Source organism: Myxocyprinus asiaticus, chromosome 33 (genome assembly GCF_019703515.2).
Source record: "Myxocyprinus asiaticus isolate MX2 ecotype Aquarium Trade chromosome 33, UBuf_Myxa_2, whole genome shotgun sequence".
Classification (NCBI taxonomy): domain Eukaryota; kingdom Metazoa; phylum Chordata; class Actinopteri; order Cypriniformes; family Catostomidae; genus Myxocyprinus; species Myxocyprinus asiaticus.
The window spans coordinates 8,013,276-8,028,177 of record NC_059376.1 but is presented as its reverse complement, the minus strand read 5'-3'; the positions used below and the strand labels follow the sequence as shown (position 1 = coordinate 8,028,177).

Below are 14,902 nucleotides of genomic sequence, written 5' to 3'. Positions count from 1 at the left end.
TACCGGAATGCGGTGAGGTGTTCCATCCACCAAGGGCTGGAGGACTGCCTCTGATCTGCCCGGGGAGGCTCGGCTGTCGTCCGCTAGAGGGTGGAGGAGCGGCCGAGGACCGGACTACGGCGTATCGGAGAACCGCAGAGTAAATTTTTTTTTCCTCTCTCTCTCCTCTCTCTCTCCCACTCCGTGTTAGCCTTTTCCTCTCTTTTCAATATTATTATGGTGTTTTTTAGTTGGTACGATCACTATTACAGTGTGTAGGTACCTCGTACCTCATGTAGGTACGCCCCCAGGGAAAGAGGGGGGGATGTACGTCAATCCGGGGGCTCCCTGGCCTGAGAGAACAAGGGAGGAATGTGGCAGGGCGGAGGGTGGGGCCGGGTCATGATTCCACACACCCGGCCCCTAATTAGGCTGATTAAGCCAGAGAGGGATAAAGGTGACCGGAGATGGCAGTGTGACAGAGAGAGAGTTATGGGCAGCTGCCTGGCACCTGTGTGTGTGTCTTTTGGTTCAGTTTCTCATTAAAATATTATTTATATCATCAAGCCGGTTCTCGCCTCCTCCTTTCCATTGAAGTGTGTTACACATATGTTTCAAAATGTCAGATGATCCATACCCTGTGTTAGAAATTGTTTTAAGAAAGATGGATAATTCAGAACGCACACACACACACATGGTCACTCTGTCCCCTCTAGACATGTCTGGCAGTAGATGGGCACACACACAAAGGCAACGTTGACAGCAGTCCCCTATGGAGCTAATCTGACAGTATCTCAAAGTGTCCCACCTCACGTTCTATAGTGTGTATAAGGCACTTCCGTCAATACCCCAGCCAGTGGCATCACACCATCGACCCTCTAAACCGACAGGGCCACTGGTTATAAATCCTCTGCTCCGAGCCCCCAGAGCCCGCTCAGAAACAGATTAGTTTGAAAGCGTCTGTGGCTGGGTCGGTGTTATAATATGTTGTGATAAAGAGACTCATAATGGCTTTTAAATAGACAGGTTCTGTGTCTTGTTCCCGAGCAGTGCTTTGTGAGTAGAGAGAGAGTGTGTCTGTTGGAGCAGAGCCCTGGGGCTAAGCATCGCTGAGATTGAGCTGTCCGTCTCACTGAAATGAATCTAAGTTAACAGCTCTTCAGTCGAGACAGGACAGCCTGAGGGACAGACAGAAGAAGACTTCCTGTTTTAGCTGCAAAAGCTGCTCATTAACCCATACCTGTAGGAGAAATTCACTCACTCACTCACTCACTCATCATTCACTTTTTACCTCTTCTCCAAAACCTAGTGAATTGTCTACCTACCCTGTTGGAAAAACTATCTTAAACAAGCAAAAGGTGGTTTGGTGGTCTTAGCTGGTTTAAGCTGGCCAAGGTGGTCGGCTAGCTGTTCTCCCAGTCAGACTGGCTAAAAGTTGCCCAAAACCATTCTAAAACCACAAACAGACCAGCATAGGTTTTCAGCAGGGTAGACTGCATTTTTAGCCCTACAGGTGCCCCAGATGCAAAAGTTGTTCCAAATGGCAGGCAGCAGGATTATGTTGCCTTCTTTTGGCCAAATTCTAAATGGGTGTTCACACAGGATGCGTTCATGCATTCCGCTGCCCTATTTTATTTGTTTGTCTATGTAAACATGCACTTGATGGAAGTCTTTGACACAACTGCATTTTGATGATGCTATGTCAAATTAAATGAAGTTAAACAATCCTCAAGGCCACTTTATTTCCATATTCCAGAAAGTGTTGTAACAAGCTAAGAGAAGAGAAATAAAAAAATAAATAAAAACATCCAAGATGGTGGCCCTTACAAAAATGGAAAGTTCCTGGTAAATAAGCTTTGCGACAATCTTGCGGCAAATTGTCCATTGTTGCCAAAGGTTTGCTGCAGGTTCACCACTACCGGTGAAGAGCTGCAAACTTCTGGCAAACATTTGCAGCTAATTACAAGCTCATTTGCATGTGAAAATAACGAGTGGCAAATTTGCAGCAAGTTAGTAGCTAGTTTGGCAAAACTCTACATTTTTTGTAAGGGGGACTAGGCGAAAGAAATGTTGATTATAAATAGCCTATATTTCATTCAATAGCAAAAAAATAATGTTCAATCTAATTAAAACTTTTTTTTACAGAATATTTGAGTTTATTCTTATTAGAGTATTATGTGTTGGTTTAGCAGCATGCTATATAGAGTTAGCACTTAGCAAGATGCTAATGTCAAACTGTATGAAATCAATCGAAGGCTCTATTTGTGTGCCATGTTGCTGCCCATTATAAGTGTTTCAAATGAGTCACTTATGACATTCTATTTTAGCTAGGATTCTGCCTTAGAAGGCAGATGACTGTGTAGATAGTAGACCGCAAGATAGCTCACTAGGTTGTGAAACAGAGCTACAATGAAGTCTGCAGTCTAACATAAATCTACGAATCAGGCATTGGATGTTTATGTGTCTCTTTTGATCCCATATAGCCCCCTGCCCAGAGCTGGTTTGGCGGTCCTAGCTGGTATGAGCTGGTCTAGCTGGTCTCCCAGCCTGGCCAGGCTAGTGTTGAGCTGGTTTAGCTGGTCAGCCAGCTGATCTCCCAGTCTGACCAGCTGAAAAATGCCCAAATTCTCTTCAAAACCAAAAAAGACCGGATTTTTTTTTTTGTCTTTCATCTGGGAAAAAAAGGAAAAGCACTATCAAGAACCACACCACAGATGGAAACCCAGAGAATGACATTGGTAAGCCTGGCAAATACACAGTCACAAGAAACCATGTGAGCTCTTAGTGCATATGATCCGTGATCCAAACACTCGCTGGATATCTGTCTGTGTTTGGTCCATTGTGGCCAGCCTGTAATCCGCCTCTATTAACACCTCTCAGTCTGTATCTTAGCTCCTCTACTCTCTCACTTCTGTCTATTTGTCTAAGGGCTGGGAGGTGCGACGACGTAGCCGAGTCCAGTTCCACAGGGACAGCGGCGATGCTATCTATGTCTGACTGTTATGACTATCTCTAATAAGTGTCCAGAGCCCTCCAGCCACAGAAAGCAGGGCAAACAGGATGTGGCTGAACCAGCCAGAGATGTTTTTTTTTTTTTTTCCACCTTTTTTAAGTGAGTGAGTGAGATGTTTGAAGAATAGGAACTGATTGTTTTCATTTTTTTTTTTTTTTTTTGGATGAGTTTAACATCTTGACGTAAAATGTAAAAAAAAAAAAAGGATAGCTGTAACAGATGTGATTGAAATGGTTGCCACAATATCAGCCTTAAAGGTGAAGTGTGTTATTTCTGCACCCTTGGCAGCATCAAACACAATTGCAACGATAGTTTTCAAACAGGTTTTCCAAACACTCCCCTCATTTTCCTTTGCTTGGTTAAACAGGAAGTCCCACCCCAAACTCATATCATTGGTCAAGCCAATGTTGCTGTTTAAGGCTGATCAGGATGGTCAAATAAACTGCAATGTTTTGAAAGAGCCACAGTGTTTACACTTTTTCAAAGAAATCATCCTACAAATGGCTCACTTATTTAAGCTTATTTCTTTTTAAGCTGGGATACGAGACATTGGAAAAAGAAAAAATACACACTTTACCTTTAAAATTAAGCTCTAGAATAAGTACAAATAGTGTAATTAAAAAGAAAACCCTAAACTCAAGGCAACACACTGTTTTCACTCGGTTTCCGGCAGCTGCTACCAAGTATTATTTTATAGATGAGTCTTCGCAGATGGTTCAACAGATGTCTCACTGAGTCTTTAGCAAGTGTGTGTGTGTGTGTGTGTGCGCCAAATACCCGTAGACGTGCTCCTTGTCAATCGTTACACTGTCAGTAGGGGCCTTGAGTGTACTCTTTATAAAACATAAAGCCAAAGTACTTGAGAATGTAAATTAGAGAAGAAATTTGAGCATTGTGTCAGACAGACAGACAGACATACAGACAGACAGACAGAGTGTGATATATATATATATATATAGGGAGAGAGAGAGAGAGAGAGAGAGAGAAAGAGAAATATGAAGAAGCTTTTTCTTGTAGTCGGATTCTGATGAGCATCATTAGTGGCGAATCTATCTCAAAGCAGCTAGACAGCTGGAACACCATTTTAGGGGATATAACTAGGCATGTCGAAAGCAAAAACAAGAATTACTGGAAAAAAGTCTGTGACAGCAATGCAGTGTAGCTGGTGCCTCAACACAGATTATTGCATGTTTCACTGGCTGTGTTCGAAATTGAATACTAGAATACTGTGTACTGCATACTGTCATGAAAATTAGAGATTGAAAATTGGTATTTCAGCAGGGTATGCAATTCTAAATAATTGCCATGGAATATATCTAGAAAGCAGAGCACACTGAGAGAGAGAGAGAGAGAGAGAGAGAGAGAGTTAGTTGTTTTTATGCATAATGTATTGTTAAATGCTTATTTTATTCTATATTGTATAGTCTATATTGTTATTATAGGTTTTTTTTTTATTTTATTTTATTCATACCTGGCACCTTATTTTAATTCTATTTTTATTTTTATTTGTTAGGGTTTTATTATTTTTTTTGTCTTGTCATTAACTGTTTTGTGTATTAATGTTTTGGCAATATTGTATGTAAACACAATCATGCTAATAAAGTACATTAAAATTTAAATTGAGAGAGAAAGAGAGAGAGAGAGAGAGAGAGAGAGAGAGAGAGAGAGAGAGAGAGAGAGAGAGAGAGAGAGAGAGAGCAGTCTACATCTGATCAGTCATGTGGGAGGAATCAGCATGTATCCTAATGAGCTTACCAAAGCAACTTCAATATCCTCCGATGTCATGTTGAAATGAAAATTAATAGTTCAATATGGCTCCACGCAAATGCCACGCGTCTCCTGTAACCCATATCATGTGGCATGACCAAATGAGTGCATTCTAATAGATGTAGGCATGGAAGAAAAGCTGATATCTTCAGTAATCAGGGTTTTGAAAATTGCCATTCAATGAAATTCAGGGATGAATGAAAAAGAAAGTGGGGGTATAGAAAAAAAAAGACCTAGAGACATGAAATGAACATCTTTACCCTATAATGTTCTCATGTCTTTCCCATAGTCAGTGAGCTCTGGTCCACTGGGGTTCCCATCTGAGTCCATACTTTTTTGACAGTTTAGCTTGGACTGTTGTGTATTACTACCCAAGACCTACCAGTGTGGGCTTTGCGAAAGGGAAAATCACATGCACATGAGTGGCGTGAACACTATTGCGAGTCAGTGAGGTCTATACAGTATTACGTGGTGAAAACTGTTTGTTAACTCAATGCCAGTTACTCGAATGGTGCAAGACCCCCCAGCATGGGACCTACTCGCAGCCAACCCAGTTCTGGATACAAGTTTTGGTACCACTTTATGTTAGGAAGATTTATATAACATAACTACTATGTACTTACATTTAAAAAAAGCATTTGATTAAGACTTTGATTAAGAATTTGATTAAATATACTTATTATGTTACTATGTGTTGTTCTACAAATTTCAAATTTGGTGCTAACGAGGTTATGGTAGAGGTAGGTTTAGTTAGGGTTTATGCTTAGGGTTTAGGGTTAGAGTTAGGGTTGGGGTAGGGTTAGGTTTAGATTTAAGAGCTAAGGCCAACAGTGTTGTTACAACTGTAATTATATACAGGTACTTGTATGTAAGTACAATGCAACAACATGTGTATATACAGTGTATTTGTGACGAGGAGGAGGGCGAGTGACTATGCACGCCCGGCCCCCAATCAGGCTAATCAGCCGAGGAGAGGGATAAGTGTGGTGAGATGTGGCAGTTCGGGAGAGAGAGAGAGCCATACGCAGCTGCCGTGTGTGTGTTTTTGTTTGTGTCTTTTTGTTTCATTAAAAATTATTTTGATGGTTCGTCCGGTTCCCGCCTTTCCATTGAACCTTGTTACAGTATTGTATCAAATACTTAATTTATTTTTAATTGAAGAAAAAAAAAATTATCACTTGGTACAGCATCTACCAGCAAGAGTTAACCAGACCATGCTTAATACAGAAACCTTCACCCTTTGTTTTAAACCGTAAAATGGCAAATGTGACTGTGCCCTACAGTTTTGTACCTGCTCAACTGAAGTCCACAAGCATGCCATTTAGGACACCTAAATTGTGTACCATCAAACTCAAAAGCAACATTTGTTCTGCAACATTTTGACACTGTTAATAAAATCAACATTTAAAATAAATGTCACATTATCTAATTTCCACACACCTCCCATCCATAAGTGGTCTCTTTAACTGTGGCGCTCTGCAGTCCGTTGTATGGTCCAAAGCGTTCTCCCATCCGAATTGTGGTTTTGGCCCAGATCCCGAGACCAGCCCCTGGAACGGATGATTCACGGAGCTCCAGGTCAGACGGGATGGGAATATCGTCAGGAATGTAGACGGGCACCTCGTAAGGTGAACCCTCTTTAGGATTGAAGTCCTCATTGCAGGGCTGAGGGGACGTGGGCCCCACTGCAATGGGCGACATGATGCTGTCTTCTGTCTCCTCTTCCGCACTCTCACCAGTCACGAGATTGGGCTCTGTGTCGTACATGCGGTCTACTGCCTCACTGTCATCTGAAACACAATACAGAGAAATTGGCATTATATTTACAGCATAAAAGATGCAATGCATTTCAGATGATCTACTGATTTTCTGAAGAAAATCTGAGTAGTGCTTGCTCAGCCAAATTCCTCATGCTTATGCCTATTGAAGCAAAATTCCAGTCACTTTGGTCTAAAGGACACCAGCGTGTCCTATTCACAGATCCATTCTGATGAGATACAACATAGTGTTGCCAAGTAGTACATCACTATTTAGTCAACAATAGAAACATATGAACTGCAAGATTCGGTTTGAATCGTTCTAGCTTGTTGCAATTTCATGGCCTGTTTGTGGTGTGGAAAGTAAGACTTGGGCTTGTGACAGCCATTTCTCTCTGATTTTAGGGTTCAAGGGTTAGGCTTAGGACTATATTTCTTTGACAGGAATGTTGATCTAGCACCAAAAAAATTGTGGATCCTGGATCACGTCTTACTTTGCAAATCACTGACAGGGTAAACCAGAAGACAGATGCTCATGTAGATCTTCTCAGGGTTAGTTTGCTCTTGAGATTTTTCAAATTATTTGCTCTTATCGACTGTTCAAACTCAGACAGCCTGCCGCTGGAACTGTTCCATCAATTTAATAGTCACTGCCATTTCCTGTCTGATCATTTTTCAAATAATAACAGCAAACGACCCTGTGGCCTGACGCCACTGCCAGCTATTCATGTTTATTGTCACTCTTTGTCTGACAGCATAATTATGGTACTTATCATTCACACTAGTGAAGGTACAACTCCGATTGCTAAAAATAGGCTCTGTTTCTCTTCAGAGGTCTCTCATACATCATGAAGTGCAACTGACTTACAAACCTTCCAAAACCATCCTAACACTTTCAGAATTGGAATTGCCACCATTGATAAATCCCATGGAAATACTAGAGAGACCAGACTACAAACCAGCTCCACTGACTCATTTTTTAATTTTCTGAAGAAAATATTAGTGGTGCTTGTCCATTCAAAACTTGCTGCCAGAATGCTAGGACGTTCTGGGTAGTTGCCAGGGTGTGGCTATGTGGCTGCTAAGATGTTTTGAGTGGTTGTTAGCACATTGCTAACAATGATGAGTGCAACATTGATGGTTTGGTTTAGGGTTGGCGTTTGGGTTAGGGCATGTGGTTAAAAAAATGCATTCCTCTTCACTATATTACATAATTTAAACTACAAACAACTCTCTTTCAGTGCCCCAATGTGGTCATTTAACCCGGGAACTGAAGCACACACATGCCAATATGTTCAGCAACACTTCCATCTTTTGCCACTGGGGCAGTGGTTCGATTTTTTTGTAAGCACGGAACAAGCTGAAAAATGTTCAACCTACTGTCACTGATTTCACAGTGAGATCATTCTGTAGTAGTAGCACACCTTTCCTAAATAAGCTGCTTGATTTGAGGTGTCAATCATGATTAGTTAATAAATAAAGTTATGTTCGGAATAAAATAGACTGCCTTGCAAAGGACACACCCTGACACATCTCACCTGCAAAGGTCTTCTAAATTTCTTAGGTAGGATTTGAGGAACCCCACAAGACACTTTCTCCAGTCACCATGACGACAACTATGCAAGTAAGCATGGATTGACTTACTGTAATTTGTAGCAGCACTACTGTAGTTTGCTATCCAAACACAGGACCAGCAATCAGGGCTAACTAGGCAGCAATTACACCAGGAGTGCTTCCAATCAGCTGGACTCAGCCCCCCACTAGCACTGCCAAGAACACAAGTTTATGACTCCAAACTGTTTTCACTTACATTCAAACACTGTTTACCCATAAGAAACTGCAAAGCCATGAACAATATAAATTGAAGTTACTCTTAAGTTGGCAAATGACAGAGGTGAAGTTTCACTCAGGCAGCTTTCTTTCATTTCTTGAGGTTGGGAGAAGAAACAGCATTGAGAGAGAAAGCATTAATGTTGCTCCATGAAAATCTTGGGAAATTTAACACAAAGTTGATAAAATACATTACCATACAGCTCACTGGAATACTAGATTCTGATTGGTGAATTACTGCATTCTGAGGTCAAATGTTTTTGTATAATGACCGCTAAATTGTATAAGTGACTGTTATCTCAAGGAATCAAGGGATAGCTAATATCTGCTAGTTTCATATTATTTCTTTATTTCACAAGTAATTAGTAATTTAAACTCAAATCAATAATTTATATCCAGTTATTTACAAAAGGCCCCTTCTTGTTGGGTTCCTGATCACCCTGTCAGGGTTTATTGTCCAATAACCAATTGACTGTACATTATTCTTTGCATATGTAGAGTTTTCTCTTAAGACAAAATCAATATAGCTTCCCATTCTGGTTTTGACTTAAAACTAATGCAAAAGTAAGGGGGGCCTGGGTAGCTCATTGGTAAAGATGCTGGCTACCACCCCTGGAATTCACTAGTTCGCTAGGGCGTGCTGAATGACTCCAGCCAGGTCTCCTAAGCAACCAAATTGGCCCGGGTGCTAGGGAGGGTAGAGTCACATGGGGTAACCTCTTCGTTATCGCTATAATGTGGTTCATTCTCGGTGGGGCGCGTGGTGAATTGAGCGTGGATGCCGTGGTGGATGGCATGAAGCCTCCACACGCGCTATGTCTCCGTGGCAACGCGCTTAACAAGCCACGTGATAAGATGCGCAGGTTGACTGTCTCAGACGCGGAGGCAACTGGGATTCATCCTCTGCCACCTGGACTGAGGAGAATTACTACGCAACCATAAGGACTTAAAAGCACATTGGGAATTGGGCATTCCAAATTGGGAGAAAAAGGGGAAAAGCCGAAAAGCCGAGAAAAAAAAAAAAAAAAAAACTAATGCAAAAGTTGGTTCGGGACTTGCAACTGGATATGCAAACGCATATGTAACAAGGGTTAGGATGGGCAAGGAGGAGGTGGGAACCAGATGAACCATCAAAATAATGTTTATGAAAACTTAAAAAGACACAAACATAAACACACATGGCAGCTGCGTGTGGCTCTCTCTCTCCCGAACTGCCGCATCCGGATCGGCTTTGTCCCTCTCCTCGGCTGATTAGCCCAATTGGGGGCCGGCCGAGTGCACTCACGGCCCTGCCTTCCTCCTCGTCACAGCGTAATATGCACACTTGTGACAAAATCTTAGAAATTCTTAGAGATCAGGGGAATTTTCATTCTCATAAAAATAAATAAATAAATAAATAAAAAAAATTTGAAAAGCTTTTAAAATGAATCTTGCGTCATCCTGTGGTTTTAAGGCAAAGAAAAGTTTGACCAATTTCTTTAATGATCAGACTTTTATAAGGACTCACCAAGCAGCCAGGCAATTATCTTCAGAACATGTGGCCTAGTAGTAGCTTCCAGTTTTCACAGATCAGTTAACGTTTTATAACCGCTGACTATCTGGTGCTGTTTGCAAGAGTCAAAAGTGTTTTCAAACCATTAAAACTTTTTTTCCCATCCCATTTGGCTTATGACCCGAGTAAATTTTCAACAACCAAAGACAGGCTTGGAAAATCTACTAAATACTCTAGTAAAAGAGGCCTGTAGTGGATGTACAGATCACTACAATAAAAGAGTGATTTAAACAACATTTAGGAGACTTAATTGTATTGAACAAACCATCATTTTAGAGACACAGACCTACAGTTAGTGCAAAATGCAGTTCATGCAATTCAATTTTTTGCTTTCCTTTTCAGACAAAAAGTACAGAGATGCAAGTAAGTTCTTTGTTTTGAGAATTACATCTGGGAGTGAATCAGTACTTTAGGATGGGCATAAAGTCTATACACATTTTCTACTAATGTGTGTGGACTTTATTGTTTGCGGGGACTGCCGCATTATTATTTGAAATTATTTTTGCAAAACAGAAAAACCCAACCCTAAGTGGCACATAACAACAAAATTGTGATTTTTTTACACATCAGTCAGATGGACTCTTTCTGTCTACGTGGGCTGTACTTGACCAGGCTAAACAGCAGAGTGGACCAGACTTTATGCTGACACAAGATGACCAGAACAGTGGAGAGAATAAAGATGGCATTTTAAACCAAGGGTCTTTGGAAGATCTTTGTGAGGTTTCTCTGTTGGATAGTGAAGAAGTGTCTCTCAAAAATAAAGTTCCTTCTTCTGTAGCTCCCCATGTTTTCTCTGCCTCTCATACTGAACTGTTTATCCTGATTTCATCAGACCATCATCATTAATTCGCACCTTGGGGGTCCTTATCTCCTGTAAGCTACGGCCACAATGAAACGCTTGTTCAGCTTTGTTATTCCACTGGAAACTACTGTGCAGCCTGGCTGTAGACATGAAGGCATCAGATTTATATGATACATTTTAAAAGCGTCACATTTACGCAGAGGAACAGGGACCTTTATTTTTCCAAGCTGCTCTGGAGACGTTCTCTGTTCCTCTTCCGAAGAGTGTCATGGTCCTGTCACTCTGGGGTTTTGTCTGACATGACCATGGCATCATTGTCCCATGCTTCTGTCTTTGTGTGAGCGCATGGTTTTGGTTGATTTCCCTGCCGTGCGCTCTTCGGTCTGGCTTGTTTCATGTCCGGAGCATGGTGTCTGGATCCTGACTTCCTGTCTGGTTCGGTTTCGGTCTGTGTAGGGATTTAGAAACTCATGCTCCATGTTTTTGTCTGTTATTGATATGGGTGCATTTTGCTTATGCCATCTTGGCAGCATGCACTCGTGTCAATAGTTTATGTCTGTCTCTCGCAAACATGGGTGCGCCTCGCGTTGTGCAAGCATTGCGCTGCACGCACGGGTCATGCCGTTTGCCTCACGATGTACGCTCAGGTTTCGTTTAGTGTGAGAATGCATGGCATAGCTTTGTTTGGCAATGCTACGCATTCTCTCATCTTGTTTGTCAGTTGGCATGGCCATATATTGTCTTATTGTCTTGGTGATGTGCGCTCATGCCATTCGGGTGTTTTGTTGTCTTGTGAGAGCACGCGGCTTTGATTTGTTTCTGTATCGCCAAGTGTCTCTCTGCCTTACATCATACCATGCCTCCTTGTTTTCCCATTATTAGTTAATTTTTTACACCTGCCCTGCATTAACTTGTTGATTTCCTTCCCTATTTTAGTCTTCCTGTGTGTGCTGTCCAGTGCCAGTTTGTCTTGTGTATTCAGTCAGTTGAGTGTTTCTTGTCGGTCTAGTCGGTTGGTCCTGTTTCCGGTCTCGTTTTGTTCCTGTTAATCCCTACCCAGTCTGGTCGGTCCTGTTCCCCGTCACCCTCTGCCTCAGCCTGGACTATTTACTTTGTGTTTTTACCCTTCGGGGTAGTTTATGTTTATTGTTTTTTCCCCTCGTGGGAGTTTGTGTTTGTTTTTTGTATTAAATAAATTCCTTTTATTTTTACTCTGCGCTTAGGTCCTGAGCCTCATTCTCTGATCGTGACAGAAGAGATCATCTGCACTACCCTACTTAATAGACGATCTGAGATCAGCATTAATTCTGATGCTGGTCCAGGCAAGTTTATGTAGTTGCTCAGAAGCTCTAGAACAGTCTACCTATTTACATCAGGGCCTTCAATAGCTATTTTTAAAACTAGGTAAAAGGTTTATTTTTGTTCTTTAGCTTTTGAAATTTTATTGAGTAACAAAGTCAGCTGATTAGGCCTCTTTTAATTGTTTTTATCTATTGATAACGCATTTTTGTTATTTTATTTCTTTATTATTGAGTCTGTAATATATATATATATATATATATATATATATATATATATATATATATATATATATATATATATATTAGTATTACTTTATATCATTTATATTATTTAATTAATTTATATTATAATTTCAATATTTATTGTACTGTACATCAATTATTTATTTTTACAAACATTTATTACATAAATATGTATTGTATATATTTATACATTTAATACAGCACTCCTGTTGTTTTTAAATTTGCTTTATAAGTTTGACTTGTCTTGACTATGCTGGACAGTGCTAGTTTGATTCTAGTGCACCAGCATTACTGTTCAACAGCAAAACTGTGTACACCTGTTTGAACCTGGCATGGTCTTTCTACTATCAAAAACAGAAAAACTTGCACACTTACTCACTGCTCCAATAATAACTTTCATCCAAAACCATGTGGTTAATGTTTCGACTCATATAACGAGTCTTCTTCAGAAGTTGAAACGTTAACCACATGGCTTTGGTTTTGGAGCAGTGAGTAAGTGTGTGAGATTTTCTGTTTTTGATAGTATAGTTTTTTTTGACTCGGCACCTTACAAGGTTTTTTTGGTGTGCGTGTGTTCTTACAAACGTTATGGTCTCTCTACTATACCTCGAATAAAGTCCCATTATGACATCTTCCAACAATAAGCTCCTAAATAAATTTCTTTAGCCCACATTCATTCGCATTTGAGGTTCATTCACAGTCCACCAGCGACCTTCATCCTTTTCTCTCTAGCTGGATAAGTAAATATTTTGTTATTGTGTCTCTGGGCTGTTGTGAGAGTATTATGAAGCATGTGAAATGGATAAGGGATCCTGTGCTCACGTAAATGGCCTGTTCTCTGAGGTCACACTGCTGTATGTTGTCTGCTCCACAGTCAACTTTCATGCTCTTCTATAACAGTGTTGCATCACTTCCATTTTCCACAATGCTCTCATTTTAAATTGTAAGTGGAACATGTCCATAGTTAATGTGATGAACTACACCTGTGGTTACTCTGCTAGGACACCTGTGTGAACTTGAAGGGAACTGACTTCATACATCCACTAAAAATCACCTTGACACCAACGGCACAGAAAATTGAAGTTAGTCCTGTGAAATGCATCTAGCGTCATTTGTTTGCATTTGTTTGTTTGCATATTGCTTTATTCCAAATAAAATTAATAACAAAAATCTGCTTCACACTTGAGTGAGCACAGATTTCTCACTAATGCATGAAAAAGCTGGAAGAGAACTACAAGTCTACAGCACTACCAAATTTGCTTTCCAGAAACATGAACTGGTTCCCCTTGTAAAAGCAGTGGGGAACATTTCCAACACTTAAAGTAGCACTATTGCCTCTCCAGAGATGTGAGTGCAATGAGCAGGAATACAACAGGGGGAGATCCCACCACATATACTGTACATTCTGCTAGTGACACAAGCACCCTATTACTGTTGTGCTTTATAGGAGTATTCATCGCTTGCAATGCAGACACACCAAGATATCTCAACAAACTAATTAAAGATTTCGCACTCCATTCACTTCCATTTCGTACACATGCGAAAGCGGGAGAGTGGAAATGCAAGCTCATGCAAACTCTGAACTTTGCATGATGAAAATATGTTTCACCAGTAGAGGACATAAACACAGATTTACTTTTGGCTCAATAGAAAGAAGCTTCTTGTTTTGCATTGTTGCAGGAAAGTTGATTTGTATTTATTTTTATTATTTGTGATTTATTAGAAACAGAAGCCCTGCGTGTGAAATCACATCTTTCTTTGCAGGGTCCAAAAACAATCTGAATATTTTAAGGTCACATAGCACTTTCTTGCATTAGTCTTAAAACAAATTTTTAAAAGTTGAAGTCAAATTTTTTGACTCATAATTTCAAAACCACAACCCTGATGGCACAAGACAGCAATAAAAAGATAAACTCGCTGCAATAGCTAAAGATGTCTGTCTGACACATGTGTACATAGATCAGCAAAACAACACAGACATAACACAAGAACAAGTGTGAATGCTCATGGAAACACCTTTACATGTAGCTTTATAACACACACACCACTGACACACTCTTCACACACACAAACAGTGTGTATACTGTGTGGGCCAAAGCAAACTCAATATGTGTGTGTGCGGTTTGTCCAGCGGCTGGAAAGAGTACTAAAGTAAGTGACCTCAACCACCTCTGCTGTTTGAACAGTCAATACACAATGATCTGTGCTGAGCTGCTACACTGCCACAATTCACCAGCTTCATCTCAATGAAAATGAATATGTGACCTCTCAACTCAATGAATCACAAAGGGATATTTTCTAATGCATATTTCAGCACTTCTAAAGCCTAGAAGTGCTGAATTATATATATATATATATATATATATATATATATATATATATATATATATACACACACACACACACACACACACACACACACACACACACAGTGCATTCATAAAGTATTCAGACCCCTCATTTTTTTCACATTTTATGTTGCAGAGCCTTATGCTAAAATGCTTTAAATTATTGATATATTTTTTCACATCAGTCTACACTCTATACCCCATAATGACAAAGCAAAAGCCAGATTTTTGATTATTTTGTCAATTTATTAAAAAGAAAGAAACTGAAAAATTACACTGACATAAGTATTCAGACCCTTAACTCAGTACT

At 40.2% G+C, this 14,902-nt stretch overlaps 1 protein-coding gene across 1 annotated transcript in view; it reads right to left on the bottom strand.

Annotated features, from left to right (window-relative positions):
* LOC127424577 (histone-lysine N-methyltransferase PRDM16-like) overlaps positions 1–14,902 on the bottom strand; it is a 171,784-nt gene that overhangs the window by 62,842 nt on the left and 94,040 nt on the right. Inside the window, exon 2 of the mRNA XM_051669932.1 lies at positions 6,200–6,549. Within this exon, the coding sequence (XP_051525892.1) occupies positions 6,200–6,549 (350 nt within the window). The remainder of the gene's footprint in view (positions 1–6,199; positions 6,550–14,902) is intronic.